The sequence below is a fragment of the Malaclemys terrapin genome, chromosome 1 (assembly GCF_027887155.1).
Source record: "Malaclemys terrapin pileata isolate rMalTer1 chromosome 1, rMalTer1.hap1, whole genome shotgun sequence".
Taxonomy (NCBI): domain Eukaryota; kingdom Metazoa; phylum Chordata; order Testudines; family Emydidae; genus Malaclemys; species Malaclemys terrapin.
In genome coordinates this window covers 322,062,597-322,090,427 of record NC_071505.1, presented here as the reverse complement: position 1 = coordinate 322,090,427, position 27,831 = coordinate 322,062,597, and the positions used below count along the sequence as shown (strand labels likewise).

Genomic DNA, 27,831 nt, shown 5'->3' with positions numbered 1-27,831 from the left:
GAAGTACCACAGTGGTTACTATATGGAATTTTAAAAGGGTAATACCATTAGAATTGAATTAGAAGGTTTTTTCCCCATCAAAAGTCATAATTTGTCAACACTTGTCTCAATATTACTTCAGATTACCCACTGTTTTCCCTATAAGTAGGATAGGAGGTGATTGTGATAACAGTTGGCAAATGTTAATATTATAGACTCAATGTTACATTAGGTCACTACTGGTGAAGTATAAGTGCTTTATTGAACTATGCATGGATCTGTCGCTCTTCTTAAATTTAGATATTTGTTTTTAAAACTTGTCATCATACATCAGTGTTAAGTAAGGAGCTGGTAATGAGCACAGTGGTATTTTATTTCTTGATCCTGTAAAGGAAGTAAGTCACTGTTCTTCTTTCTTATTCTGCTCTGATTGGTCTCTCTTGTGCATTGTCACCAGACTCCTCTATCCCATATATATAGTTCTGTGTAATCTTTACTCTAAAATGCTGAGAGCTCTATAATAGTGAAGGCAAATTTGTATGGTTTAAGTTCACTTCTTTACCTAGGTCAGGCGATCTGACAAATGTCCATTACTGAAAAACAGAAAAAAATTATTTTCAACTTTTTTGTACATGTGCCCACCTGTTTTAAAACCAGCTTCTATTGTGAGTTGAATCGCTTTAATGGTATTCATTGGGATTATGGACCAGCCCAAACCATGCAGCTCTGTGTGCCTTAATTCACTTAATGCAGTTCGCCAAAAGGGAACCCCATGGTCAAAAAGGGGTGGGTTCCAAAAAGTGACCAAAGAAGGCAATTTTTTTCTGTCAACAGCAAGCAGAAATGCCTAAGTGAGGTGTTTTCTCAGGTGCACAGACAAAGCTAGTCCTGGGATAGCTTATTTCTATTTTGGCAGCCTGCCATGGTAGGAGGGTGATAAGGAGCCAACTGCCAACATGTGCTTCTACAAATATATTAGGCTGACTTAAACAGCCTACTGCAAAATGCTCTCCCCAAGATCCTCAGATAATTTTGGACAAATCTTGGAGGAGTTTTATTATGTGAACATTTAAAACTGTAAAACCATGATAGATGAACCCCTGCTCCTATGTGTTTCATTGTGTGTAATGGGAAATTTTGCCTGCAAATCCTTAGACCAGTAATTGCAAATTAAATTACAGGCTCTGGGCCAAATTCAGAGGTGAGTCTAAGAGAATTGGGAGGGAATCTAGGTTGGTATAAATTACACTGTATTTTACTTCTACTACCCTGTATTACACTTGCTGAGACTTACATGATCAGACACATTATACTCACACCTACTTACTAATTTGAAATTTACACTCCTTTTACACACCACATCTAGATTTGGCCCATAGATTCAATGCATACCAATCTCCTTCAGGTCAGTAATACTAATGCTTATATACCAATATTCTCTAAGTAGAGAGAAAGAGAGATACCAAATTCACAGGTGACATGGGAGGAAATGTACATTTTAGATTTCAATATACACACAGCTGTGGCAGGACTCACCAGCTGGTGCTGTTACAAATAATTTTACAAATTCTTTTCCTTAGTGTGAGAGTATTTTACAGCCCTGAAATAAAGGATGTGGTGGTGTTTATTTTGTGCTACAATCCACAGGGGACAATTTTCTGATTTCCTTGGGGGTGCTCAATCCCACTATACCCCAGGTCCTGCCCCCAGTCCACCCTTTCCCCCAGACCCCACCCTGCTCCGCCTCTTCCCACTCTCCCCTGAGCATGCCCTGCCCTCACCCCGCCTTGTCCTGCTCCTGTTCCTCCCTCTCCCCACCCCAGCACCTCCTGCCTGAGTCTGAACAGCTGATCAGCAGTGAGTGGGAGGCACTGGGGGGGAAGAGGCGGAGTTGATCAGCAGGGCCCACCGGTGGATGCTGAGCACCGGCTATTTTTTTCCGTGGGTGCTCCAGCCCCAGAGCACCCAGGGAGTCGGCGCCTATGCTACAATCTCTTTTAGGGGAGCTGTTGAAAGCAGCAGGAGAGTTTGCTCTCTGTCTTAATTTCTAACTAAAGTCAACTCTTGGGGAAGAATTGCTTCCTGGGAACTGTATATATATATATATAATAGGTATATAGGTGTATAGAGGCAAATAGAACAAGTTACACTAAGAAAATACCCAGTGTCCATGTCACTGATTCCTTATCCAATGGGAAACCGACCTATAAAGCCCCAATATCTGCTTCTGCTCAGCAGAAGGGCAATGTTACATGACCTTTCCCCATGCTTAGATTATTTATTATCCTTACAAACTAATTTAGTAAATTTGTAAGGAAACAATATTCAAGTACCATTGTCTCTGCATTTACTGCAGTGGTGTTTCCTTCTCAATTTTTAGTTTTTAAACCCACAGCATCCGGAGGAATTTGATGTTCAGTCTGTGGAAAGAACATATACAATGTAGTGTGATATTATAACCTGAGTATATAAGAGCTCTGCTAAGGTAACATTTACTAAGACTTCTGAAACTCAGGCCCCTTGTATTTCTGCAGAAAGTGTTGATTACGGGCCGGTGTTTGTCCAAGAACCAGATGATGTGATTTTCCCTACTGATTCTGAAGAGAAGAAAGTGTCTCTGAATTGTCAAGCACGAGGAAACCCTGCTCCTATTTACAGGTACAGTGAGTCCGTTGAGAATTTTTTGCAGCTTTCAGAATGTTTGGCCAGCGTGCTCTCCTTCTGAACAGCAGCATGTGGATGGGGAACAAAGTAATGGAAAGGCTCAGCAGCCTAAGCACAATTTTCCTGTTCCTTGGGCTCTGAGACCAGTGGGGACTCTAAGGAGGCAAGTGGAAAAGGGAACTGGCAGGAATTATAGCCCCACGCCCCCAAAATGTGTCCATCCATGTGGAGAGGTCTCTAGATAATTCTCTGACCCACATCATTTTAGTATCTGAACAGTTCAAAATCAATAATGGATTTCATTCCCACACCAGTGTGAGATTAGGAAGAGCTATCCCATTTTACAGATGAGGAATTGGGGCACTAGGTAAATTAAGTGATATGCCCAAGGTTACACATGAAGTCTGTGGCTGAGCCAGGAACTGAACCCCAATTTTCTGAGTCATAATTCAGTGCCCTATCCTCTACATCTTCATTTATACACTGAGCAAATGGGTAGGCTCTTGCCTCTAAATTTCCATGCAAACCTCTCCCAGCCGTAGAAACACAGAAGGACGAGGTGTGCTGCTATTTGTTCACCCCACTACCACCTGCCCTTTGCAGGGATCAGCTACCCAACTCCAGTGGTCATGGGCAACATGAGCACTTCCCACAAGCCCCACTGTCTCTCTACAGGTTTGTGATGGGCACACTCCAGTACTCTGAGAATTTCCCTGGAATGTCCAACCACTTTTCAGTATTCACAGATCCAGGCTCCCAGAGAAACTGTACATCCAGTGTACCAGTTCCACCTCCAATCACACGCCACGTAACACACAGTACATAGATATATTTATAGGGAAATAAAGTATAAGTTTATTTAACAAAGGATAGAGATTCCAAGTAGATGCAAGCAGAAGTATTGGAAACAAATGGTTACATATAAGCATTGAAAAGATTCCAAAAGGCTTGATTGTGATATGCTGCTATTTGAAAATGGGACTTTGAAAGTTTTAAAAGCACCTTTAAAGGTTTTTGAAAGTAAAGTTTAAAAACTATGCAACAATTTTTTCCCCTTCCCACTCCCTCTCACCTCTCAAGCCACCCATTCTTCAACTAGGAGCTGTGTGTTCCTCATGCAGAAACGAGCATAGGTTTTTCATTCTTAAATACCAACATCTGAGTAGCATAAAACTGATAAGTAAAATATTACTATTTCTGTCAGCCTTTAGGCAAAAATGAGATTTTCTTTCACCAGTCAACTGGATCTCCATTTCATTTGACATCTCACCTGAAAATCTGTCTTAACTCTGTAGCTGTCTTATTCGACCCCTCAAAATGTGTGAGGTATTTTTATGGTATTTTTTTCCTGAATAAAAAGGAAGAATTAGATTTTCTGCTGTGCAGTGGCTGAAGCTTTCCCTCTATTACTGTGAGACAGTACCAAAAATACTACTACAAAAAATATATATATATAAATAAATCAGCATTGCTGAAACGTTCCTGGAAAAAAACAAACATCTTGATGCATTAAAGGAATCCACATTTTGTTTCTTGCATCAGTAATGACCAGAGTGTTTCCTGCAATTGTCATTTTGATCGGGGCCGGCCCTAGACCAAATGGCGCCCCAGGAGAGGAGCACCTTTGGTGCCTCCCCCCCATTTGTTAAACTTTTGAATACTTTATTTTTATTGTATTCTGAGCCCATTTCATGAGTTGGATGCATGATTTACATATAAATGTCATATAAAATGATAAATTTGCATGCTAAGATCTGTGAATATATGAGCCCGCTGCCTCCCAAGTCCCGCACCCCAGGTGGTTGCCTGGGTCGCCTGCCCCTAAATCCGGCCCCAATTTTGGTGATTGTTTGAATGAAAAGAAAACAGGGTTGTTTATAAGTCACTTATGTAGTGCAAATGTGTGTGTGTGTGGGGGGGGGATGACAGGAAGGCAGAGATGTGTGTGTCAGTTCTCAAAGAGAGCATTGACCAGTGTATAATTATTAGCAAGAAAACCATTTTTGTTAATTTTTTTTTAAATGGTACACTTTTTTTGTTTAATATTTTTGCACCTTTCCACCCTGAGCCCCTCCCACATCCCTTCCCACTTCTCTGGGCTCTTCTTTTGGCTGTTTCTTAATAGCTCCCTTTTTCTCCCTCACCGAACAAAGACTTCATTTTTTCTGCCACCCTCATGCTCACAAAGGCCTCCTAATCAATCTTCTTCAAGCTCCTTTCAAAAACTCACCCCCCTCCCTCACTTATTCTATGAACTATTCTTTATACAATAACCATGCACCACTTGGTGTTTGCTCTCCATTCCATTGTATACTGCTATGCCATCCTCATGTTGTAAACTCCTTGAAGCAGAAACTTCTTATTTGCTTTGCTGTCGATTACTCTGTAAACTGGTGGTGCTATAGAAATAATATGATAATACATCTGAGCGCTCACTTGAAAGTTTCTGATCTATGACTGCACAAGGTTGTTCTTATGCAAATATATCTTTTTGTGTTGGCAGTATGTGTCAGCAATAGCACCATACAGCATAAGATACTCCTCCTCCTTGTAGCTCTACCACCTGCTTCCTGAGACATTGCACCAGCAGGCACCTTTCACACTGGATGGACCCCCGAGCCTGACTTTCTGTGAGTGGGAAATGCAGACCACAGTATCTGAAAGTCCACACCAGGATCTGGGTAGAGGCATCCATGGTTAAGTGGTCTGTCTGGATACAGGCGCAGGTGGAGGAGTTGTTGGCACTGGTGATGCAGTCCTTCCTAACCATAGCGACTATATTACGGCTCCCTCACAAACTCCCTTGTTTCCTAGCTCCCCTTGGTTGCTTAGTCTCTGGCTTTTAAGGCCTTCTCTCCCAAGTCAGCCCTATCCCCTCATTAATCAACAGCGGGAGGGTGATCACAAGGCTGATTGAGGTTGATCAAAGATGGTCAAGGATGATCCAGGGAACAAAGGCTCAGACAGTCCCCAGACACACAATCCCAACTGACCCAGTAACTGAAATAACTGAAAATAACGGAAATAATCTGAAAGAGAAAGAAAAAACACAAACAGCCAAACAAACTCACTCACCCCAAGATTAGTACGTGCACCTTGTTCGTTCAGCAGGGGGATCTCCTTCTCCCCAACTCAGACTTCTCTGTCCACCTACTAGCTCCTCAAAGTACTAGTCTCAGCCCCTGAATCCTAGGCCTGGTCCACACTAACCCCCCATTTCGAACTAAGGTACGCAAATTCAGCTACGTTAATAACGTAGCTGAATTTGAAGTACCTTAGTTCGAACTTACCGCGGGTCCAGACGCGGCAGGGAGGCTCCCCCGTTGATGCCGCATACTCCTCTCGCCGAGCTGGAGTACTGGCGTCGACGGCAAGCACTTCCAGGATCGATCCGGGATTGATTTATCACGTCTAGACAAGACGCGATAAATCGATCCCAGAAGATCGATTGCTTACCGCCAGACCCGGAGGTAAGTGTAGACCTACCCTTAGTCTCCTTTTCTAGCCAATTTCAGTCTCCCTCCCACACCACAACCCAGATTCCTCATCCCAGTTAATTTCCCTTGTTGCCTTTCCCACAATTTCAGCTCCTGTGCATTCTGCATTTGAATCAAGCAGCTTCTTCCTCTATGGCTCCTGGGCCCACCGGGGTGGGTCATTCAAAGCACAGAGGAGATGGACTCCCTGCTTTCAGTTCCAGTACCTGCAGCAGCCCAGACCTGCAAATAAGAGTTTTGTAAGGAGCGTGAGAGGCAGATACATCCAATAAACATTCTATAACAGGGGTGGGCAAACTACAGTCCGTGGGCTGGCTTTGGTCCCTCAGGGCTTTGGATCCTGCCCGCGGGATTGCCACTCCCGTGGCGCTGTGGGCCCCCCACCGCTCCGGGAAGCGGCCGGCACCACGTCCCTGCGGCCCCTCACGGAGGTGGGAGGCAGAGGGCTCCACACGCTGGGTACCTCCCCCAAAGCTTCCATTGGCTATGGTTGCCCCCCCTCCCCCAGGGGCCGCAGGGATGTGGTGCCGCCTGCTTCCCGAAGCGGCACGGGGGCGGGGCTGGGGCCAGGGCCAGGGTAGGCAGGGAGTCTGCCCTGGCCCCAGTGCGCGCCGCTGCCACCCTGGAGCCGATCCAGATAAGCGGCGCTGGGTCAGAGCTGCACCCCAAACTCCTTCTGCACCCTGCACCCCAACTCCCTACCCTGAGCCTACTGCCTGCACCCCAAGCCCCTGCCGCACCCCACACCCCTCCTGTACCCCAACCCCTTGCCCTGAGCCCCCTCATACACCCCGCACCCCTCTTCTGCCTCAACCCCTTGCCCTGAGCCCCTTCCTGCACACCACACCACACCCCCTCCCACACCCCACACTCCCTCATGCTCCCCAACCCCCTGCCACAGCCCTACATTCATGGCCCTGCATGCAATTTCCCCACCCAGATGTGGCCCTCGGGCCAAAAAGTTTGCTCACCCCTGTTCTATAAACCATGCAAATTGGTTGAAACTATTGTAATTAACAGAATTATCAGATATGTAGATGAACACAATATGTTGGGGAAGAGTGAACGTGACTTTTATGAAGGAAAATCATGCCTCACCAATCTATTCAAATTCTATGTAAACAAGGTTGATCCAGTGGTTGTAATGTACTTGCACTTTGAAAAAGCCTTTGACAAGGTCCCTCACCAAAGTCTCTTAAGCAAAATAGGCAGTCATGGCATAAGAGGGAAGGTTCTCTTATGGTCAGTGACTGGTTAAAAAATAAGAAAAAATGAATAGTCTGTTTTCACAGTGGAGAAAGGTAATAATGGGGTCCAGTGCTCATCAGTATATTCATAAATCACTTGGAAATGCGGATAAGCATTGACGTGGCAAGTCTGCAGATGATACAAAGCTACTCAAGATAGTTAAGTCCAAAGCTGACCATGAAGAGCTACAAAGGGATCACACAAAACTGGGTGACTGGGCAGCAAATGGCAGTTGAAATTCACTGTTGATAAATGCAAAGGAATGCACATTGGAAAACATAATACAACTCTACATACAAAATGATGGGGTCAAAATTAGCTGTTACCACTCAGGAAATAGATCTTGGAGTCATTGTGGAGAGTTCTCTGAAAACACCTGCTCAATGTGCAGCGGCATTGTAAAAGAGTAAACAGAATATTAGCAACCATTAAGAAAGGGATAGATAATAAAAAAAAAAAAAGTATCGTAATGCCACAATAGAAATCCATGGTACTCCCATACCTTGAATATTGAATGCAGTTCTGGTTGCCCCATTTCAAGGAAGATATATTAGAATTGGGAAAAGTACAGAGAAGGGCAATACAAATGATTAGGGATATTGAACAGCTTCCATAGAAGGAGAATTAAAAATACTGGAGTTGTTCACCTTAGCAAAGAAACGACTGGGGAAAGAGGGCTATGGTTTTTAACCTGTGGTCAGCAGACCCCTGGGGGTCCACAGACTATGTCTAAGATTTCCAAAAGGGTTCGCACCTCCATTAGAAATTTTTTAGGGGGCTGCAAATAAAAAAAGTTGAAAATCACCATGCTAGAGGTCTATAAATTCATGAATGGTTTGGAGAAAGTGAATAAGGAAATTTTATTTACCCTTTCACATAACACAGAAACCAGGTGTCTCCCAATTAAGTTAAAAAGCAGAAGGTTTAAAATATAAGCAAACACTTCTTCATACAACACACAGTCAACCTGTGAACTCATTGCCAAAGGATGTTGTGAAGGCCAAAAGTATAACTGGGTTCAAAAAATAATTAGATAAGTTCATGGAGGATAGGTCCATCAATGTCTATTAGTTAAGATGCTTAGGGATCCAATGCTCCAGGTGTCCGTAAACCTCTGACTGCCAGAAGCTGGGACTGGAAGACAGGGAATGAATCACTCAATGCATTGCCCTTTTCTGTTTATTCCCTCTGAAGCATCCATTGTTGGCAGACAGGATGCTGGGCTAGATGGACCGTTGATCTGACCTAGTATGGCCATTCTAATTTTCTTATTTGCAAGGCTGCAGTGTGCCTAGTATGGATGCAATCTTTGTGGAATTTAGCTGCTAAAATCAAAGAAGTCTGTACTCACCATATGCTAAATATGACTTTTTTTTTTCAAAGGCTTATAACTTGGCCAAATTTGGGAAGATTTTCATGGGACAGGCACATCCCTGATATAATGGTCACTCCCCTGTCAAATTTCAAGTGCCTGCTCTAAATTATCGGGGCACTAGAGCTTCTTAAACAAAAGTTAGTGCATAAGACCATAAGAATGGCCTAACTGGATCAGACCAAAGGCCCATCTAGCCTAGTATCCTGTCTTCCAGCAGTGGCCAATACTGGGTGTCCCAAAGTGAATGAACAGAACAAATAATCACCAAGTGATCCATCCCCTGTCACCCATTCCCAGCTTCTGGCGAACAGAGGCTAGGGATACCATCCCTGCCCATCCTGGCTAATAGCCATTGATGGACATGAATGTATGTAGTTCTTTTTTGAACCCTGTTATAGTCTTGGGCTTCACAATATCTTCTGGCAAAGAGTTCCACAGGTTGACTGTGTGTTATGAGAAGGAGTAAACAACATTTCCTTATTTACTTTCTCCACACCAATCATGATTTAATAGACCTCTATCATATCCCTCCTTAGTTGTCTTTTTTTTCCAAGCTGAAAAGTCCCCAGTCTTATTAATCCAGGGGTAGGCAACCTCTGGCACGCGGCTTGCCAGGGTAAGCACCCTGGCGGGCCAGGCCCGTTTATTTACTTGCTGACGTGGCGGGTTCGGCCGATCGCGGCCCCCACTGGCCGTGGTTCACTGTCCCAGACCAATGGGGGCAGTGGGAAGCTGCGGCCAGCACAGCCCTCGCCCTCACCGCTTCCCACCGCCCCCATTGGCCCGGGATGGTGAACCGCGGCCAGTGGGGGCCGCGATCGGCCGAACCTGCCGTGTCAGCAGGTAAATAAACTGGCCCGGCCCGCCAGGGTGCTGACCCTGGCGAGCCACGTGCTAAACGTTGCCGACCCCTGTATTAATCTCTCCTCATATGAAGCTGTTCTATAACCCTAATCATTTTATTGCTCTTTCTGAACCTTTTCCAATTCCAGTATATCTCTTTTGAGATTGGGCAACCACATCTGCACACAGTATTCAAGATGTGGGCATACTATGGATTTATATAGCAGCAATATGATATCTTCTGTCTCATTATCTATCCCTTTCTTAATGATTCCCAATAATCAGTTAGCTTTTTTGACTGCTGCTGCACATTGAGTGGATGTTTTCAGAGAACTATCCACAATGACTCCAAGATCTCTTTCTTGAGTGGTAACAGCTAATTTAGACCCCATCATTTTATACGTATAATTGGGATTATGTTTTCCAATGTGCATTACTTTACATTTATCAACACTGAATTTCATCTGTCATTTTGTTGCCCAGTCACCCAGTTTTGTGAGATCCCTTTGTAGCTCTTCGCAATCTGCTTTAGACTTAAGTATCTTGAGTAGTTTTGTATCATCTGCAAATTTTGCCACCTCACTGTTTACCCCTTTTTCCAGATAATTTATGAATATGTTAAATAGTACTGGTCCCTGTGCAGACCCCTGGGGGACACCACTATTTACCTCTCTCCATTTTGAAAACTGACAATTTATTTCTGCCCTTTGTTTCTTATCTTTTAATCAGTTACCGATCCATGAGAGGACCTTCCCTCTTATCACATGACAGCTTACTTTGCTTAAGAGCCTTTGGTGAGGGACCTTGTCAAAGGCTTTCTGTATTTTTTTCATATTTTCAAAACAATGTATTTTCCACTACCCTGGTTCTCAGAAATGTCTAAACTGTTTTAGCTGAAAGTTTAAAAAAAAAATCATCTCAAACTGTTAAAGTTTGGCAAAGTTACAAACAATTGAAAACAGGATCTTATAATGGGAAGTATCTGGTGACCTTAATAAAGACATTGGTATGAGCACCGCCAATGATAATCATCTTGACTCATTTACATCTTTGACATGGTTTCAGAAGTGTCCTTTTCCAGACCATTGCTGAACTAGTTTCTCCCATTTTCTCCCAAGATGGCTACGAAATGGAACTGAAATTGATATTGAAAGTGATTACCGCTACAGTTTGATAGAAGGAAGTTTTATCATCAGCAATCCCAATGAAGCAAAGGATTCTGGGCAATATCAATGTTTAACCACCAACGTGTTTGGAAGTATTTTGAGCAGAGAGGCCACCCTTCAGTTTGCATGTGAGTAACAGTATTTTAACATGGATTCAACTATTACACTGCTTAATAAGGTTCTGTACTGTAATTTTAAAATGCCCTATAGAAATAGTATTATTATGTTCAGACTTTATTATTCCAGGCTAAATGGGAGGGTTAGAAATAAACTACTTTGTTTATGAGAGAGAGAGCTGTTACTTGTGCAACTTTTAAGAGTCTGAGACCAGCCAGAGGAATCTTGTAAAAACCACAGTTGCTGTAAAATTAATTTTTCAATTTCTACATTCTCCAGTGATATTTTTCATGTAATGCTGATTTTCTGATGACAACATAATTCATTTTATCATACAGAGCTTTGTGTGTACATAACCTAAATTCATTTTATCCATCAGTACATAACCTACATTCGTTTTATCCATCACTATAGCTTTGTGTACACACACACACACATACACACACACACTCAGCTATAAGAGACTGTGATAAAATGAATTATGTTAATGTCAGAAAATTGGAATTAAATGAATAATCATTAAATACATGAAAAATTCGTTAGTGAATGTAAAAATAGAAAATTAAATGGTCCAGCATCTATGATAATGTGTTGTTTGCCATTTATATGTATCTATATATAGTGACAAATATAGATAGATAGACAGATCTTTGTCACTATGTGTGTATATTTATATCTATAAAATATATACATAGATATATCCATTTCGTGAGTCAGTGTAACATTCTATAGATTGTTAAGAAAATATTCTTGTTTAAATATTCCAGCTTTCTCATGAGCCATTGAGGAAATGCACATTTTTTCACGGATTCAGGTATCCTCCCTCCAGCAATGGCTTATCCTTGTTGCTTCTCAGGAAGGCAAACATCCATTCTATGACACATCAAGCCATATTATGCAAGGATTTAGTAAGAGATGGGGATGCAGTAAGAGTAAAAGCTGGGCAAATAACTGATATTTTTATTTGCTGGCACTTCTGGAAAAAAAAAATCGGTTCAATCCAAACCAAATCTGAAAATTGTGAAAAATTTCAGCATATCTAAAAAATCAGTTTCAGGCATTTTCAAAAGGCTAGAATCATGAAACAAGCGGCAATGGCAAGCAGCAGCAGCAGCTCCCTTATAATGTTTAGCCCAACGGTTACTGCACTCACCTAGGATATGATAGACCTGGGTGAAATTCTCCCCTCTGCCTAATGGGAAGAAGGAATTTGAACTTGCATCTAACCACTTGGTTATATGATATTCTGTGGCTGCAGCTGTTCTGCTTCATATAAATAATTAAATAAGCATTAGAACCGATCTTGAACTTGGCTTTTCCTCCCCCCAGTTCGATGCCCTAATCTCCAGTCTATATTCACTGGACCAGGAAAAGAAAGTGAGAATGAGAATGACAATTCATTGTCATGCACAGTCAATCATAATGACAATGGATTGTCATCAGGCCAGGGAAAGAGAGTGAGAATGACTCTATAAGCTGGTGGTTGGGGCAGTCACCTAGGAGGTGGGAGTCCCAAGTTCAAGTGCTTACTCCAATGACTAATTATACAAAGTGGAATAGCTTCAACAGGAGGGACTGAGGGCTTGTCTACACTACCAAGTTTTGTTGACAAAAAGTATATCAACACCCAAAAGTCGACAAAATAAAAATTACCGAAGAGTGTTCACACTTGCTCCCTCTGTCGACAGATCATGTCCACATTGGGGACACTATCATCGACAGGGTGAGCAATGCACCCTGGGTATGTATCCCACAGTGCAGTGTTGTGGGAAGGAAGAGCTGATCTCTGCACATCTTGGGATTCTCTCCGAATTCTTCCACAGCCCCCTCAGCTGTGGAGAGCAGCATCATGAGTAGCTCTCACTGTGAGCTCTCCATGCTGAGGAATGGCAAAGCACCACAGCAGTCTGTCCCCCTCCTCCTGCAGCAGCCGTCTGCCTGCTGCCGTGTTCCTAGCGCAGGGCAGAACAGGAGCATTCCAATGATTTGCTCTTTGTTTGTTCCCCAAAGGGAGCAGCACACAGATACTTCCTGGAGCTTTGAAAGGGGGGGGAGGGGGGCGCATGCCTGAAGGGCAGCAGAGATCAAAACACTAAGCAGAGCAATCAGGGTAGGCATTGTGGGATACTGCCGGAAGCCAGTTCTGTCCACAAAACAATCAGCAGTGTCTACACTGGCTCTTTTTTGACAATAAAGGGAGGGGAAAAGACAAAAGTCTCTCATGGGGTGGAAGTTTTTTCTCACCAAAACTGGGCATTTTTTGTGACAAAAGTCCCATTGTAGTGTGTACGCTCTTGCTGTTTTGTCGCCAAAAGGCAGTTTTTGGTGACAAAACTTGGTAGTGTAGACAAGGCTTGAGAGAGAGCTGTCCCAGAATATCCTATAACCCAGTGATTGGGCTACTTTCCTACAATGTAGGAGCCCCAAGTTCAAATCCCTTCTCCTTAGGCAGAGGGGGGAATTAAGCCTAGGTCTCCTCATCCCAAGATGGTGCCTTAACCACTGAGCTAAAGGATATAAGAGAGGCAGCCATAGCATGAGCACTGGCACCTCCTCCTTCTCCCCTTTCAGCTGTTTAGTGAATGGCTTCTAAGCCTCAAATATATGGTGGGGGGATTTAACCAAAAGCATAAAGTGAATTCATGTCAAATTTATGAATTGTTTCAGTTCCACAAAAACTGTTTTTCAGTGAATAAATGATTCGTCTAAAAACTTTGCCTAGATCCAGTAGATCCCAATTTCCCAGCTCCTGCTGACAACTAGTCAGTGCCCTGAAACATGAGGTTTTAAATTAATTAAATTGCATGGCTGCAGTTGTTATTACTAAAATCCTTAATAAAGTGGTGGAACTGTGTCTCTGTGTGAGGGCAGGGAAATATATTTTTTACAGGTGGATTTCCACCAATTGTGCCACTGTTCAAATTCTATACTGAAATGTATAAGACTACAAAGGTACAAAATATATTCTCCATATTACAGTACAGTGTATTTACACTTAAAATGTTACAGTGATCTCATCAGGCATTTCTGGAACTCAGTCCTGAGTTCAGCGCTGAGAAAATACTGCTGGGTCTCACCTTCTATATAACAAAGCTATTGTAAAAATGATTTCTTGGCTATGGAACATTACGACTGGTAAATATGGGTTGTTTCAGGGCACTGAAACACAGTGTTTGAGTCTCCTTCACAAAAATGACTAAAATGTAGGTCAGCTGACCCTTATTGAAACAAGAGAAGCTAGGGGATGGAGCCAGAGTTACAGAAGGCAGTGTGGAATTTAATGGTCTGATAGTTGCAACATACTCAGGATCCAGTATACCTTTGTAAGGCTACAGTGAAGTAAAATTTGTTCTCTTTTGACTAATTCTGACTGAATTATTCACCATCTCCACTTGGACCACATGAAGAGGGTTTTGTATTTGAAATTTTTGATCAGCATTCACATTTGCACTTGCAGACTTGTAGGCATTTTCTAATCATTATTTTAAATGGTTAGCTCTGGAGTGGCAGCAGACCTTGCTCCAGCATAGGTTAATAGTAGAATGCTAGCTGATGAGGTCAGAAGTGAAGGTTGGCAAGGCTGCAAATTGCATAGGCGGGAAGGAGGATGTTGGAAGCATAGAGCACCATAAAAGAAAATGCAGAGTGGTGAATCATTGAAGGAAACAAAAAGAATGTAAAGTAACCAAACTGAAGTGTGCCGGCGGGGGGGGGGCAGCAGGAGAGGAGAGAGCAGAAAGGAACAGAATTTCCAATTGCATCAATGTAAAGTGTTAATCTTTTAATAGTTTGGGAGCAGCTCTGAAGCAAACAGCAATTCCAGTTATGATGTGCGGTCTAATCTCTTACCCTCCCTCCTGCTCTATGCTCCTTCACATCTAACCAGTTCCTCCACATCAGTTGCCGATGCCCACTTTCCAGGCCATCCCCTACAACTAGAACTTGTTTCCTGTCCTGCCTTCTCTTTATATAAGCACACCATTTCCATGAGGCCCGTCAACCCTAATCCCCTCAACAGTGACATGTTGGTTTTGTTCATAAGAAAATTAGCAAACCATCCTCCCTCCCACCCAGAACAAAAACAACAATCTCTGAGTTTAGAATCTGAAAGCTCATAGTAATCTATCAAAAGTTTAGATTCTGTGTCAGTTAGAAATTTGTGTCAGTAAATCAAAAAGAAAATGAATCAAGAATAAAGTCTTCTCGTGCTGTTTCCAGCTTCAAAACATCTTTATATGCCAACCTTGCAAAATTGATAGTTCATATCTAAATCAGAACACACTGCTTTCCAGGGTATTCAGTTGATTTAGATCTGAATATTCAACTAGTCTTCCTTGTAGCAGTAGTTTAAAAGTTAGAATAATTTCATCATGGGCTGTTGGGAGAATTACAATATATAGTAGTAGTTATGTTAGTGCCCAGTAGTTCCACTATAGCTAACAATAATAAGCAGTTGCCATTAGGAAACCTGAATTCCAGGGGTTATAACTTGAAATGTGCTTCATAGATGCTTTTTTGTCCTCTTTGCACCGCAGTTTAAAGAATGTCTTTAGTATTTAAAACAAAATGTTGCAGATAGTTAATCCCTAATGCTTTAAAAAAATCCTCTACAGCATAATCAGAGCCTTTGTGAAACAATTTCATGGGCATTAGATATGTAGATATCCTGAGTAAAATCTCTGTATTTCAGTGCTATATGTAATGCCCATTTCTCTGCATTTAAATGCATTAACTTGTCAGTTACATAGTTGGGATATATAATTAAGTACCATATAATGCAATTTGGTTTTATGTACAATAATGTCATTTGTTCACAAGGGATTCCAAAGCACTATACAGGTAATGAAGGGTCAAAATAGAAAGACTGGATTAATATAATCTTTAGGAAAGCTATGATTTAATTAGATCCAATTTTGACTCTTGGTATTATAGCCCATCAAGCACAAAAGATACAAGTTATTTAAAGACAACTTGATTTACAGCAGGCTATCATCTTCAGAGCAATTTAATAATACTGAGCCAGGCTGTACCTCTTTAAAAAAAATTTCTCCCCATGGCAGTATAAAGATCCTAGAGAGCACCAGTGCCAAAACAAACCCTTGAAAATACCACATGTGGCCACAGTTCAGAATGATCAACTGGCCTTTAAGGAAGGATCCAGAACAATTTCAATATGGTCCTATCACTCCCAACCAGCCTCAGCCCAGGTAGGTTACCAGTGCCTGATCATCAGGGCTCAAAGATCCTACCACCACCATAAGCTTATCTTATCTATTGATACAAGTGGATTGTTCAAGATTCTAACAAAGACACTCTCACTACTATGCCTGTGCCTAAAATTGTAAGCCACGATACAGGCTACTGCTGTGTGAATGTTCACGTTGTTGAACTGAAGCTTAGTTTTCTAAGATCTTGGCTAAACATACAGTTGTAGCTGAAGATCACTTTGCAGTTTCCAAACTCAGTTTAGTTGAGGGCATACTTGCGTGCATACTTAAACTACAGTCCTCTCTGAAATGAAAAATTGGACTCTGAAAAACCTATTTGGTATCTTCAAAGACGGAGTACTTGAGAAATGTGTGTTAATAGGTATAGATATATAAACAACTACTACACCCATGGATATTTTTATATAGTTGATTGGAAAGTGGCAAGCCCTTTCATTTGCAGCTACTAAACTATTCAGACCCTTAACACAATTGCAAATATTTCTATAGCCCCAAACAAGCACACACAAGTTTCAGGATCTTTACGTCCCGTTTCTCCCTCTGTTGCAGTAGATACAGTACCTAACAAATCTCATGTCCAGGGCTGTGCTGGCATCATTATTTATGTTGGTTTAAGAAAGCAAACAAAAAAGGCAAAATAATATCAAGGCTTATTAGAAATAAAGGAGAAAAACATTTTGCCAAATAATAAATATTTGCCAGAATTTAAACTTTATCTGCAAGCTTTTAATACAGGAACAGCTGTGTTATCCGTCACTTTACAAACCGGAAAGCTCTATAAACCGGCATTTCAGGAGGGGGTGCTGGGCATGGGCTCTGGGATGGAGTTTGGGTGCAGAAGGGGGCGTGGGGCAGGAGGTTGGAGTGCGAGAAGGGCTTCAGAATGCCAGATCCGGGTGGCGCTCTCCCCGGGCAGCTCCCCGCAAGCAGCAACCTGTCCCTCCTGCTCCTAGTAGGAGGAATGGCCACGTGGGCTCTGTGCGCTGCCCCCATCCACCTCGAGTTCTGGCTCCGCAGCTCTCATTGGCCGGGAACAGCAGTCATGAGTGAAAGAAGAAAACGCCCCTCTGGGGCAGCATTCAGAAAAAGAAAGAAAGCAAAGGAAGCTTTTCTATCTAAGCAGGAAGGAGCTCTCCTGAGATACATAGACACAAATGTTCACGGTGAGCCTTCCGGCCCCAGTGAGGATGTGAGTGGTGAGGAGATGCCTGATCTTCCAGTTAGCCGGAGTGCAGGTAACCTGGCAGCTACTGCAGCATCCACATCTCCATCTCAAATGGATGTAACCATGCACATTCCTGAGAAAAGTGTAGATCAGAGAAGAGTGTGGTGGAGGTGCAAGAAACATCTGCTGATGAGTTTAGTTTCCTAAGTCTAGATGATCCAGCACTGTGGACCCACTTGAGCAGTAGCCTGAGGGACTTCCTTATACTGCATGGGCCACAGCAAGTGAAAAATTTCATGTTCCCCAAAGACAATGAAAATAGAAGTTTCCATCCAACACATTACTGGCCTGAAATCCCCAATGGTGACAAAGTGGAAAGGCCATGGTTTATGCACTCAAAACCCCAGAATGCTGCATACTGTTTTTGTTGCAAACTCTTCCAGTCTAATGTTCCAGGCACAGTGAGTTCTACAGGAACAAAGGACTGAAAAATCTGGCTAGAAATCCAGCATGTCTTGAGAAGGCAGCAAATCACCAGAGAGCATTCCATAGGTGGAAAGCGCTTGAGATGAGACTAAGGTTAAAGGTCACCATAGACGATCAGCATCAAGAGAAGATTGCATCAAAGTCTCTTTACTGGCAAAATATTCTGAAAAGGCTCATTGCCATTGTGAGAATGCTTATTACCCAAAACCTAGCACTGCTTGGCACTTCAGATCAGCTGTATGTGCCAAAGAGTGGAAACTTCCTTAAAATGGTGGAGCTGATAGCTGAGTTTGATGCTGTACTCCAGGAGTATCTAAGAAGAGACACCATCCAAGAAATGTACACACACCATTACCTTGGAGAAACAATTCAAAAGGAGATCATACAGTTACTGGCAACAAAAGTTAAACAGAAGATTGTGGCTGATCTGAAGTCAGCAAGATATTACTCTGTTATTCTGGACTGCACACCTGACATCAGCCATACGGAACAAATGACTTTAATGGTGCGTTTTGTAACAACAACAGAACCTAGTGAAAATGTCCCTGCAATGGTGACTGTCAGAGAGCATTTTCTAGAATTTATTGACATTGGTGATAGTACAGGAGCTGGTATGACAAATGTGCTTCTTAAAAAGCTGGAAGATACGGGAATTGCGATAGCTGACGTAAGAGGTCAGGGCTACGATAATGGTGCCAACATGAGAGGAAAGAACAGAGGAGTGCAGACATGAATCCGAGAGTAAAACCCTCGAGCTTTTCTTGTCCCATGCAGTTCTCATTCATTGAACTTGGTGGTCAGTGATGCAGCATCAGCTTCTAGTGAGGCTGCTGAATTTTTTAATGTAATTCAAAGCATCTATATATTTTTCTCTGCATCAACTCATCGATGGCAAATTTTGAAGCAACATCTGGGAATATCTTCTCTGACACTGAAACCACTGAGTGCCACACAATGGGAAAGTCGAGTGGAGATGATAAAGCCTACAAAACACCAAATTTGGAAGATAGATGATGCCATAGTTGCCATCAGGGCTTTGGAGTGGAGCCCGGAGCTGGAGCGCGGAGCAGTCCCGGAGCAGTGGAGCTGCAGGTTTTTGCCTGGAGCTGGAGTGGAGCTGGAGCACAGCTCCAAAGCCCTGGTTGCCATTATGGAGGATAATGCTATGACAGGAACTGTTTGTGGGAAAACAGTGACAGAGGGAAATGGAATCACCAGAAACATACCTAACTTCAAATTTCTGTGTAGCTTAGTGTTGTGGCATGACATACTGTTTGAAATAAATGTTGTAAGCAAGAGACTCCAAGGTGTTGACCTTGATATATCTGGAGCAATGGAACAACTGGACAAAGCAAAGTCATACCTACAATCTTATCGGTCAGATGAGGGATTTCAAAATGTTCTGAAGAGTGCACAGAAGTTAACAGAGGAACTTCACACTGAAGCTATTTTCCCAGCCATTCAAGAATACAAGAGTCACCAAAGAAGAAGACATTTTGATTACGAGGCATGGGATAATCACATAAGAGACCCCAAACAACAATTCAAAGTTGAATTCTTTAACCAGGTGCTAGATTGTGCAATACAGTCAGTTAAAGAACATTTTATGCAGCTCAAGGCACACAGCAGTATATTTGGGATGTTATATGGTATTCCAAAACTCCTTACTTTACCTGAAGAAGACCTACACCAGCAATGCAGGGCACTAGAGTCAGTGTTGACACATGATGGCATGTGCTATATTGATGCGAGTGATTTAGGTGATGAACTGAAAGCCCTTTCAAGATACATTTCAGCAGGATCAACTCCAAAGGCTGTTCTGGAATATATGTGCACAAATAAGATGACCACCCTCTTTTCAAATGCTTTTGTTGCTCTGCGCATACTTTTAACACTTCCTGTAACAGTTGCCAGTGAAGAACGCAGCTTCTCCAAGCTGAAGTTAATAAAAACACATCTACGCTTCACAATCACACAGAAGAAGCTGGTCGGCCTTGCAGCCATCTCAATAGAGCATGAGCTGGCCCAGACTGTGGACCTTCAGGAAGCAGTCCAAATCTTTGCAACCAAGAAGGCACTGAAAGCACCACTTTGATTATTCAAATAGATACAAATGCCAGTTTTTACAATACAGACAAGAAAAGTTACATTTGCTGTTCAGGTGTTTGAAAGATTAGTGTTACTTAAAATGTTTGAAAAAGGCATTTTAAGTTGTTAGTTCTCCTTTATTGGGCTAGGTAGCAGAGCAGTACCATGAGAGGAGTAGAACAGGAAGAAGGCAGAATTGAGACCTTTTAAAGTTTTGGCCCAAGCGAGGGGACATGGGGGCGTCATTTGAGCTCCCTGCCTCAGGTGCCAAAATATTGTGGGCCGGCCCTGCACAAACCTAAACTTTGCTGAACAGCTAGTAGTTGTAATGAAGTGTTTTTTTTCTATAAAAGCACTTTGGGAGAAGGAACTTAATAATAGTCTGTAAAATTTTTATGATATAACTTTATGTAGTATAAGTCTATTTCAGTAGAGTAGAATTTACAATACTAATCTGATTCCCTTAACTTCTACTGGCTTATGTGGATGTAAATGCATAACCTAATTGAGGATTTACAAATAAAACATTAACAATAATTCTGAACACAGAGCTTTGTTTGCCTGTCTGCTCTTGTTATTGCTACATCAATTCAAATGCAAGTTATGTTTGATGTTACTAGAACTTGTTGTAGAACTGACAAAATGCAAAGAGTGTTTCCAAATGAGTGAATTCTAGCCACTTTTAATGCACAGCGGCCACTTGTCCTTGCCCAGGCTTTGAAATGGGTGTGACATTGCAGTCTATATAATTTTATAAAAAATATGCTAATGAGTGAATATAATGTAACTGGAATATGCTTCATGCAAAAGGTCTCTTGTAAGGTATCATTACAAAGCTTAAGTGTGATCATCCTATTTGTATAAATGTACCACTCTTGTATCAGAAACTAGAAATATGAAATATAACTTTGAGGGCCTATTGTAATTATACAAAGTGTGGGCCATTAATGGTGGTTTGGAATCTTGATGACTCCCATTAAGAACATAAGAACGGCTGTACCGGGTCAGACCAAAGGTCTATCTAGCCCAGTATCCTGTCTACTGACGGTGGCCAATGCCAGGTGCCCCAGAGGGAGTGGACCAACAGGCAATGATCAAGTGATCTCTCGCCTGCCATCCATCTCCATCCTCTGACAAACAGAGGCTAGGAACACCATTCCTTACCCATCCTGGCTAATAGCCATTAATGGACTTAACCACCATGAATTTATCCAGTTCTCTTTTAAACACTGTTATAGTCCTAGCCTTCACAACCTCCTTAGGTAAGGAGTTCCACAAGTTGACTGTGCGCTGCCTGAAGAAGAACTTCCTTGTATTAGTTTTAAACCTGCTGCCTATTAATTTCATTTGGTGACCCCTAGTTCTTGTATTATGGGAATAAGTAAATAACTTTTCCTTATCCACTTTCTCCACATCACTCATGATTTTATATACCTCTATCATATCCCCCCTTAGTCTCCTCTTTTCCAAGCTGAAGAGTCCTAACCTCTTTAATCTCTCCTCATATGCGACCCGTTCCAAACCCCTAATCATTTTAGTTGCCTTTTTCTGAACCTTTTCTAGTGCCAGTATATCTTTTTTTAGATGAGGAGACCACATCTGTACGCAGTATTCGAGATGTGGGTGTACCATCGATTTATATAAGGGCAATAATATATTTTCAGTCTTATTCTCTATCCCCTTTTTAATGATCCCTAACATCCTGTTTGCTTTTTTGACCACCTCTGCACACTGCGCGGACGTCTTCAGAGAACTATCCACGATGACTCCAAGATCTTTTTCCTGGCTTCTTGTAGCTAAATTACCCCCATCATATTGTATGTATAGTTGGGGTTATTTTTTCCAATGTGCATTACTTTACATTTAGCCACATTAAATGTCATTTGCCATTTTGTTGCCCAATCACTTAGTTTTGTGAGATCTTTTTGAAGTTCATCACACTCTGCTTTGGTCTTAACTATCTTGAGCAGTTTAGTATCACCTGCAAACTTTGCCACCTCACTGTTTACCCCTTTCTCCAGATCATTTATAAATAAGTTGAATAGGATTGGTCGAGGACTGACCCTTGGGAACAGCACTAGTTACCCCTCTCCATTCTGAGAATTTACCATTAATTCCTACCCTTTCTTCCCGGTCTTTTAACCAGTTCTCAATCCATGAAAGGACCTTCCCTTTTATCCCATGATAACTTACTTTACTTAAGAGCCTTTGGTGAGGAACCTTGTCAAAGGCTTTCTGGAAATCTAAGTACACTATGTCCACTGGATCCCCCTTGTCCACGTGTTTGTTGACCTCTTCAAAGAACTCTAATAGATTAGTAAGATACGATTTCCCTTTACAGAAACCATATTGACTATTGCTCAACAGTTTATGTTTATGTTTTTCTATGTGTCTGACAATTTTATTCTTAACTATTGTTTCGAGTAATTTGCCTGGTACCGACGTTAGACTTACCGGTCTGTAATTGCCAGGATCACCTCTAAAGCCCTTTTTAAATATTGGCGTTACATTAGCTAACTTCCAGTCATTGGGTACAGAAGCCGATTTAAAGGACAGGTTACAAACCTTAGTTAATAGTTCCGCAACTTCACATTTGAGTTCTTTCAGAACTCTTGGGTGAATGCCATCTGGTCCCGGTGACTTGTTAATGTTAAGTTTATCAATTAATTCCAAAACCTCCTCAAGTGACACTTCGATCTGTGACAGTTCCTCAGATTTGTCACCTATGAAAGCCGGCTCAGGTTTGGGAATCTCCCTAACATCCTCAGCTGTGAAGACTGAAGCAAAGAATTCATTTAGTTTCTCCTCAATGACTTTATCATCTTTAAGCACTCCTTTTGTATCTCGATCATCCAGGGGCCCCACTGGTTGTTTAGCAGCCTTCCTGCTTCTGATATACTTAAAAAACATTTTGTTATTACCTTTGGAGTTTTTGGCTAGCTGTTCTTCAAACTCCTCTTTGGCTTTTCTTATTACATTCTTGCACTTAATTTGGCAGCATTTATGCTCCTTTCTATTTGCCTCACTAGGATTTGACTTTTTTTAAAGGAAGTCTCTCTCACTTCTTCTTTTACATGGTTGTTAAGCCACTGTGGCTCTTTTTTAGTTCTTTTACTTTGTTTCTTAATTTGGGATATACATTGAAGTTGGGCCTCTATTATGGTGTCTTTAAAAAGCACCCATGCAGCTTGCAGGGATTTCACTTTAGTCACTGTACTTTTTAACTTCTGCTTAACTGACTCCCTCATTTTTGCATAGTTCCCCCTTTTGAAATTAAATGCCACAGTGTTGGGCTGGTGACACGTTCTTTCCACCACAGGGATGTTGAATGCTATTGTATTATGATCACTATTTCCAAGCGGTCCTGTTATAGTTACCTCTTGGACCAGCTCCTGCACTCCAGTCAGGACTAAATCTAAAGTTGCCTCTCTCCTTGTGGGTTCCCGTACCAGCTTCTCCATGAAGCAGTCATTTAAAGTATTGAGAAATTTTATCTTTGCATTTCGTCCTGAAGTGAAATGTTCCCAGTCAATATGGGGATAATTGAAATCCCCCACTATTATTGGGTTCCTAATTTTGATAGCCTCTCTAATTTCCCTTAGCATTTCATCATCACTATCACTGTCCTGGTCAGGTGGTCTATAATAGATCCCTAATGTTACATTCTTATTAGAGCATGAAATTTCTATCCATAGAGATTCTATGGAACATGTGGATTCACTTAAGATTTTACTTCATTTGATTCTACATTTTCTTTCACATATAGTGCCATTCCCCCCACTCCCGCCCCCACACGACCTGTTCTGTCCTTCCGATATATTTTGTACCCCGGAATGATTGTGTCCCATTGATTGCTCTCAGTCCACCAGGTTTCTGTGATGCCTATTATATCAATATCCTCCTTTATCACGAGGCACTCTAGTTCACCCATCTTATTTAGACGTCTAGCATTTGTGTACAAGCACTTTAAAAACTTGTCACTGTTTATTTGTCTGCCCTTTTCTGATGTGTTAGATTCTTTTTTATGTGAATGTTTATCATCTGATCTGGCCCTTACATTATCCTCCTCCATCCTCTGCTCCTGACTATAACCTGGAGATTCTCTATCATTAGACTGTCCCCTAAAAGAAGTCTCCGTCTGAGACACATGCTCCTCTGCAGCAGTCGGCTTTCTCCCATCTCCTAGTTTAAAAACTGCTCTACAACCTTTTTAATGTTTAGTGCCAGCAGTCTGGTTCCACTTTGGTTTAGGTGGAGCCCATCTCTCCTGTATAGGCTCCCCCCATCCCAAAAGTTTCCCCAGTTCCTAATGAATGTAAACCCCTCCTCTCTACACCATCGTCCCATCCACGCATTGAGACTCTGAAGCTCTGCCTGCCTACCTGGCCCTGCGCGTGGAACTGGGAGCATTTCTGAGAATGCCACCATAGAGGTCCTGGATTTCAGTCTCTTCCCTAGCAGCCTAAATTTGGCCTCCAGGACATCTCTCGTACCCTTCCCTATGTCATTGGTACCTACATGTATCACGACCACCGGCTCCTCCCCAGCACTACACATAAGTCTATCTAGATGCCTCCAGAGATCTGCAACCTTCGCACCAGGCAGGGAAGTCACCATATGGTTCTCCCGGTCATCACAAACCCAGCTATCTATGTTTCTAATGATCGAATCTCCCATTACTAACACCTTCCTTTAATTAATGACTGGAGTTCCTTCCCCTGGAGAGGCAACCTCAGTGCGAGAGGTAACCCCAGCACCATCTGGAAGGAGGGTCCCAACTATGGGAAGGTTTCCCTCTGCTCCCATTGACTGCTCTGCTTCCCTGGGCCTTTCATCCTCCTCAACAGCACGGGGCTGTCTGACCGGAGGTGGGACAATTCTAAAGTGTCCCGGAAAGCCTCATCAACCTACCTCTCTGACTCCCTTAGCTCCTCCAGTTCTGCCACCCTGGCCTCCAAAGCCCGTACGTGGTCTCTGAGGGCCAGGAGCTCCTTGCACTGAATGCACATATACGCCACCCGCCCACAGGGCAGGTAATCATACATGCTGCACTCAGTGCAATAAACTGGATAGCCCCCACTCTGCAGCTGGGCTTCTGCCTGCATTGTCTCCTAGTTAATGAATTGGGTTGTTTAAGCAAAAGGTTTTGAATGTAGTTTGGTTTATAGGTTTTAAGGGGAATAAAGGGACCCCTGCTCCCTTCCCACTCCCACACTCCCTTGCAAAACTCCCTGTTAGCAGCCCCTGGTTGCAAAAACTCCCTGCTTGCTTGTGCGCTGCTTTATAAAGCCCTGGCCTATGTGAATGCCCTGCCCACTGATTAAGGCTCAGCCACTTACCAGAGGCTTCTAGCTTTCAGACCTTCCTTTGAAGCTCACAGCTTCCAACTGCCAGCCACAGCACACGGTCCTTCAAACAACCAACCAAACAGACTGACAAACACGAGCTCAGCACACAGCAAGTAACCCCCAAACACAAACAAACACACACTACAGACAGTCACTTACCCCAAGGATGCTGTATTTCTCCTCCTTCACCTGGAGAACTCCCTTGCGAAACTCCCTGTTAACAGCCCCTATAAGCTTTATACAGGGTAAAATGGATTTATTTGGATTTAGACCCCATTGGGAGTTGGGCATTTGAGTGTTAAAGACAGAAACACTTCTGTTATCCGCTTTCAGGTAAACCTGCAGCTTTGGGGCAAGTAATTCAGACCCTGGGTCTTTGTTGGAGCAGATGGGAGTGTCTGGCTCAGCAAGACAGGGTGCTGGAGTCCTGAGCTGGCAGGGAAAGCAGGGGTAGAAGTTGTCTTGGCACATCAGGTGGCAGCTCCCAAGAGGGTTTCTGTGTTCCAACCCATCACAATGGGTACTGTAGCTTTGCTTATAACAAAAGATATATTTTGCAGACTTTCCCACCCATAGAATCAGAGGCGGATTAAGGTTTCTGGGGGCCCTGGGCCAATGCAAGTGGCCACTTCTGCCTGTGGCCCTGCCCCCGTTCTGCCTCTTTTACCTGCAACCTTGCCCATAACCCCACCCCTTTTTACCCCTTCCTCAGAGCTCTCCGCTGTTCCACCCAAGGTCCCCCCTGTTCTGGTCCCCCCCCCACTGCAGCCCCACAAGGAGCCCCTTTTGCTCCTTTCTGGCCCACCCTGCCCCACTTCTACTGGGGATTGGGTTGGGTCAGGGACCACTGGGAGGGATCTTCCCCCATCCCACAGCTTTTGCCAGGGATGGGGTCAGGGGCCGCTGGGGAAGGCTTCCCCCACCCAGTACTGCTGCACAGAGTGGGGTCAGGGCGTGGTGGATTTTTTCCAGGGCCCCCCAGTTGGCCAGGACCCCTGGGAATGGGCCCCATCTGCCCAGTGGCTAATCCGCCATTGCATAGAATTTCTCTTCACTGTAAGGCCATAAAACAAAATTTCCTTTTTTCTTCTTCATAGTGTATTCAGTTTTTTGCAGGCCTAGCTTGTCTACAGTATTTAAAACTTGGTCCAAAAAAAAAAAAAAAGCCTGGGGGTGAAGCCTTCTTACAAGTCCTTAAGTCAACTCTTAATTGCAATTTTACTCTGCTGATTGTCACTGCCTTTTTTGTATTTCTTCTAAAAAAATCTATTTTCTCAATTAGACTACAGAAAAATATTGATTAGTGATAATTCATACTTCCTTTTTCAACTGATGAACCACCATGACTGTCTGCTGATATATTCAGAATAAGAAGTCAGCAGTGACACATATAAATGAATTGATAATTTAGTGGTAGGCAGCCTGCTTACTGCATACTACAACATAGTATACTTGTGACAGTTCTTCAGAGTTCACCATCTCCTAAGGACTGAGTTTAACAAGCCACATTTTCTTTCTTGCCATGAAAACACGAACTCTTGGACATCTGATTGGATTTATCCCATTTTTTCTTAACAATAAATATTGCTAAACAGTTTATTTCATTATATCCGCCTAGATATGAAAAAAAAAATCTGAAATTTTGAGTTAATTCCAAGCTTAACAACATAATAAAATGATTAGTCACATTGCAACCCAGATGTTCCCTTCTAAACAACACCAACCTGCACAGCATTATTATAAAATATTAATTATAATAAAAGATTTAACTACATGAGCATAAGCTGAAGTGAGGAAAGAAGCCAGAAAGCAATTAGTCACACTTTCCTTTTGAGAAACTTCCCTGATGATCCTGTAATACACCCTGAGTTATATATTATTTTTCTCTGAAACCTACATCTACAGCAGCATTAGACACGTTACTCACAGTTAGTAAGAGCTAGAGACATATAAAAATTTACAACATGGAACACATTAAATATGTTTTTCTGCTTTTAGTCTATACTTTAAAAGATACATGCTTAGGATGCACCAGCGAAACAAGTCCACAGGTAGTTGCACAGTTAATTACTAGTTTGTATATGCAAATATATAATTGTATTTGTGCAATTTTCGCTTGATCCTGCAAAATACCTAGCATTCTGATCCTGATCCAGAATTATGACAGAAACATAATAGGATTGATTAACCCACCTCTACACCCCTCATTTTTGACCATTTTTTTTTCTTTGTAAGGAAAATAAATATATAACCTGGAAGGACAATTGTCCTACATTAGAAATGGTGGCTTTCCTTCATATTAACTTCATTCTCCTGTCTCCTGTCACCAAGCAGTCAGGCCCAACAAACAGAGCCTCTCCAAAGGTAAACCCTTCACTGTGTTGGGAAAGAGAGTGTGTGTGTGTGTGTGCGCGCGCGCGTGCATGTGCCATCTATAGATCCATTTGGGCTTTGAAAGTGTAATTCCATACTCTTGAGTAATTATGCAGTTAGTAAGAGTTTTTAGTAGGACTACTACTATGTGAAAAATGAATAGTATTTTTTTAAAGGAGCACCTGAAAATGCGTGCTAAATATATCTGTTCATTAATTTTGCTTTTAGACTGAGTCCATTCCCAACCATTCCTG

At 42.4% G+C, this 27,831-nt stretch overlaps 1 protein-coding gene across 1 annotated transcript in view; it reads left to right on the top strand.

The window, feature by feature from the left end:
* CNTN5 (contactin 5) overlaps positions 1-27,831 on the top strand; it is a 987,470-nt gene that overhangs the window by 602,743 nt on the left and 356,896 nt on the right. The window contains exons 5-6 of the mRNA XM_054015603.1: positions 2,514-2,637; positions 10,725-10,900. Of these exons, the coding sequence (XP_053871578.1) occupies positions 2,514-2,637; positions 10,725-10,900 (300 nt within the window). The remainder of the gene's footprint in view (positions 1-2,513; positions 2,638-10,724; positions 10,901-27,831) is intronic.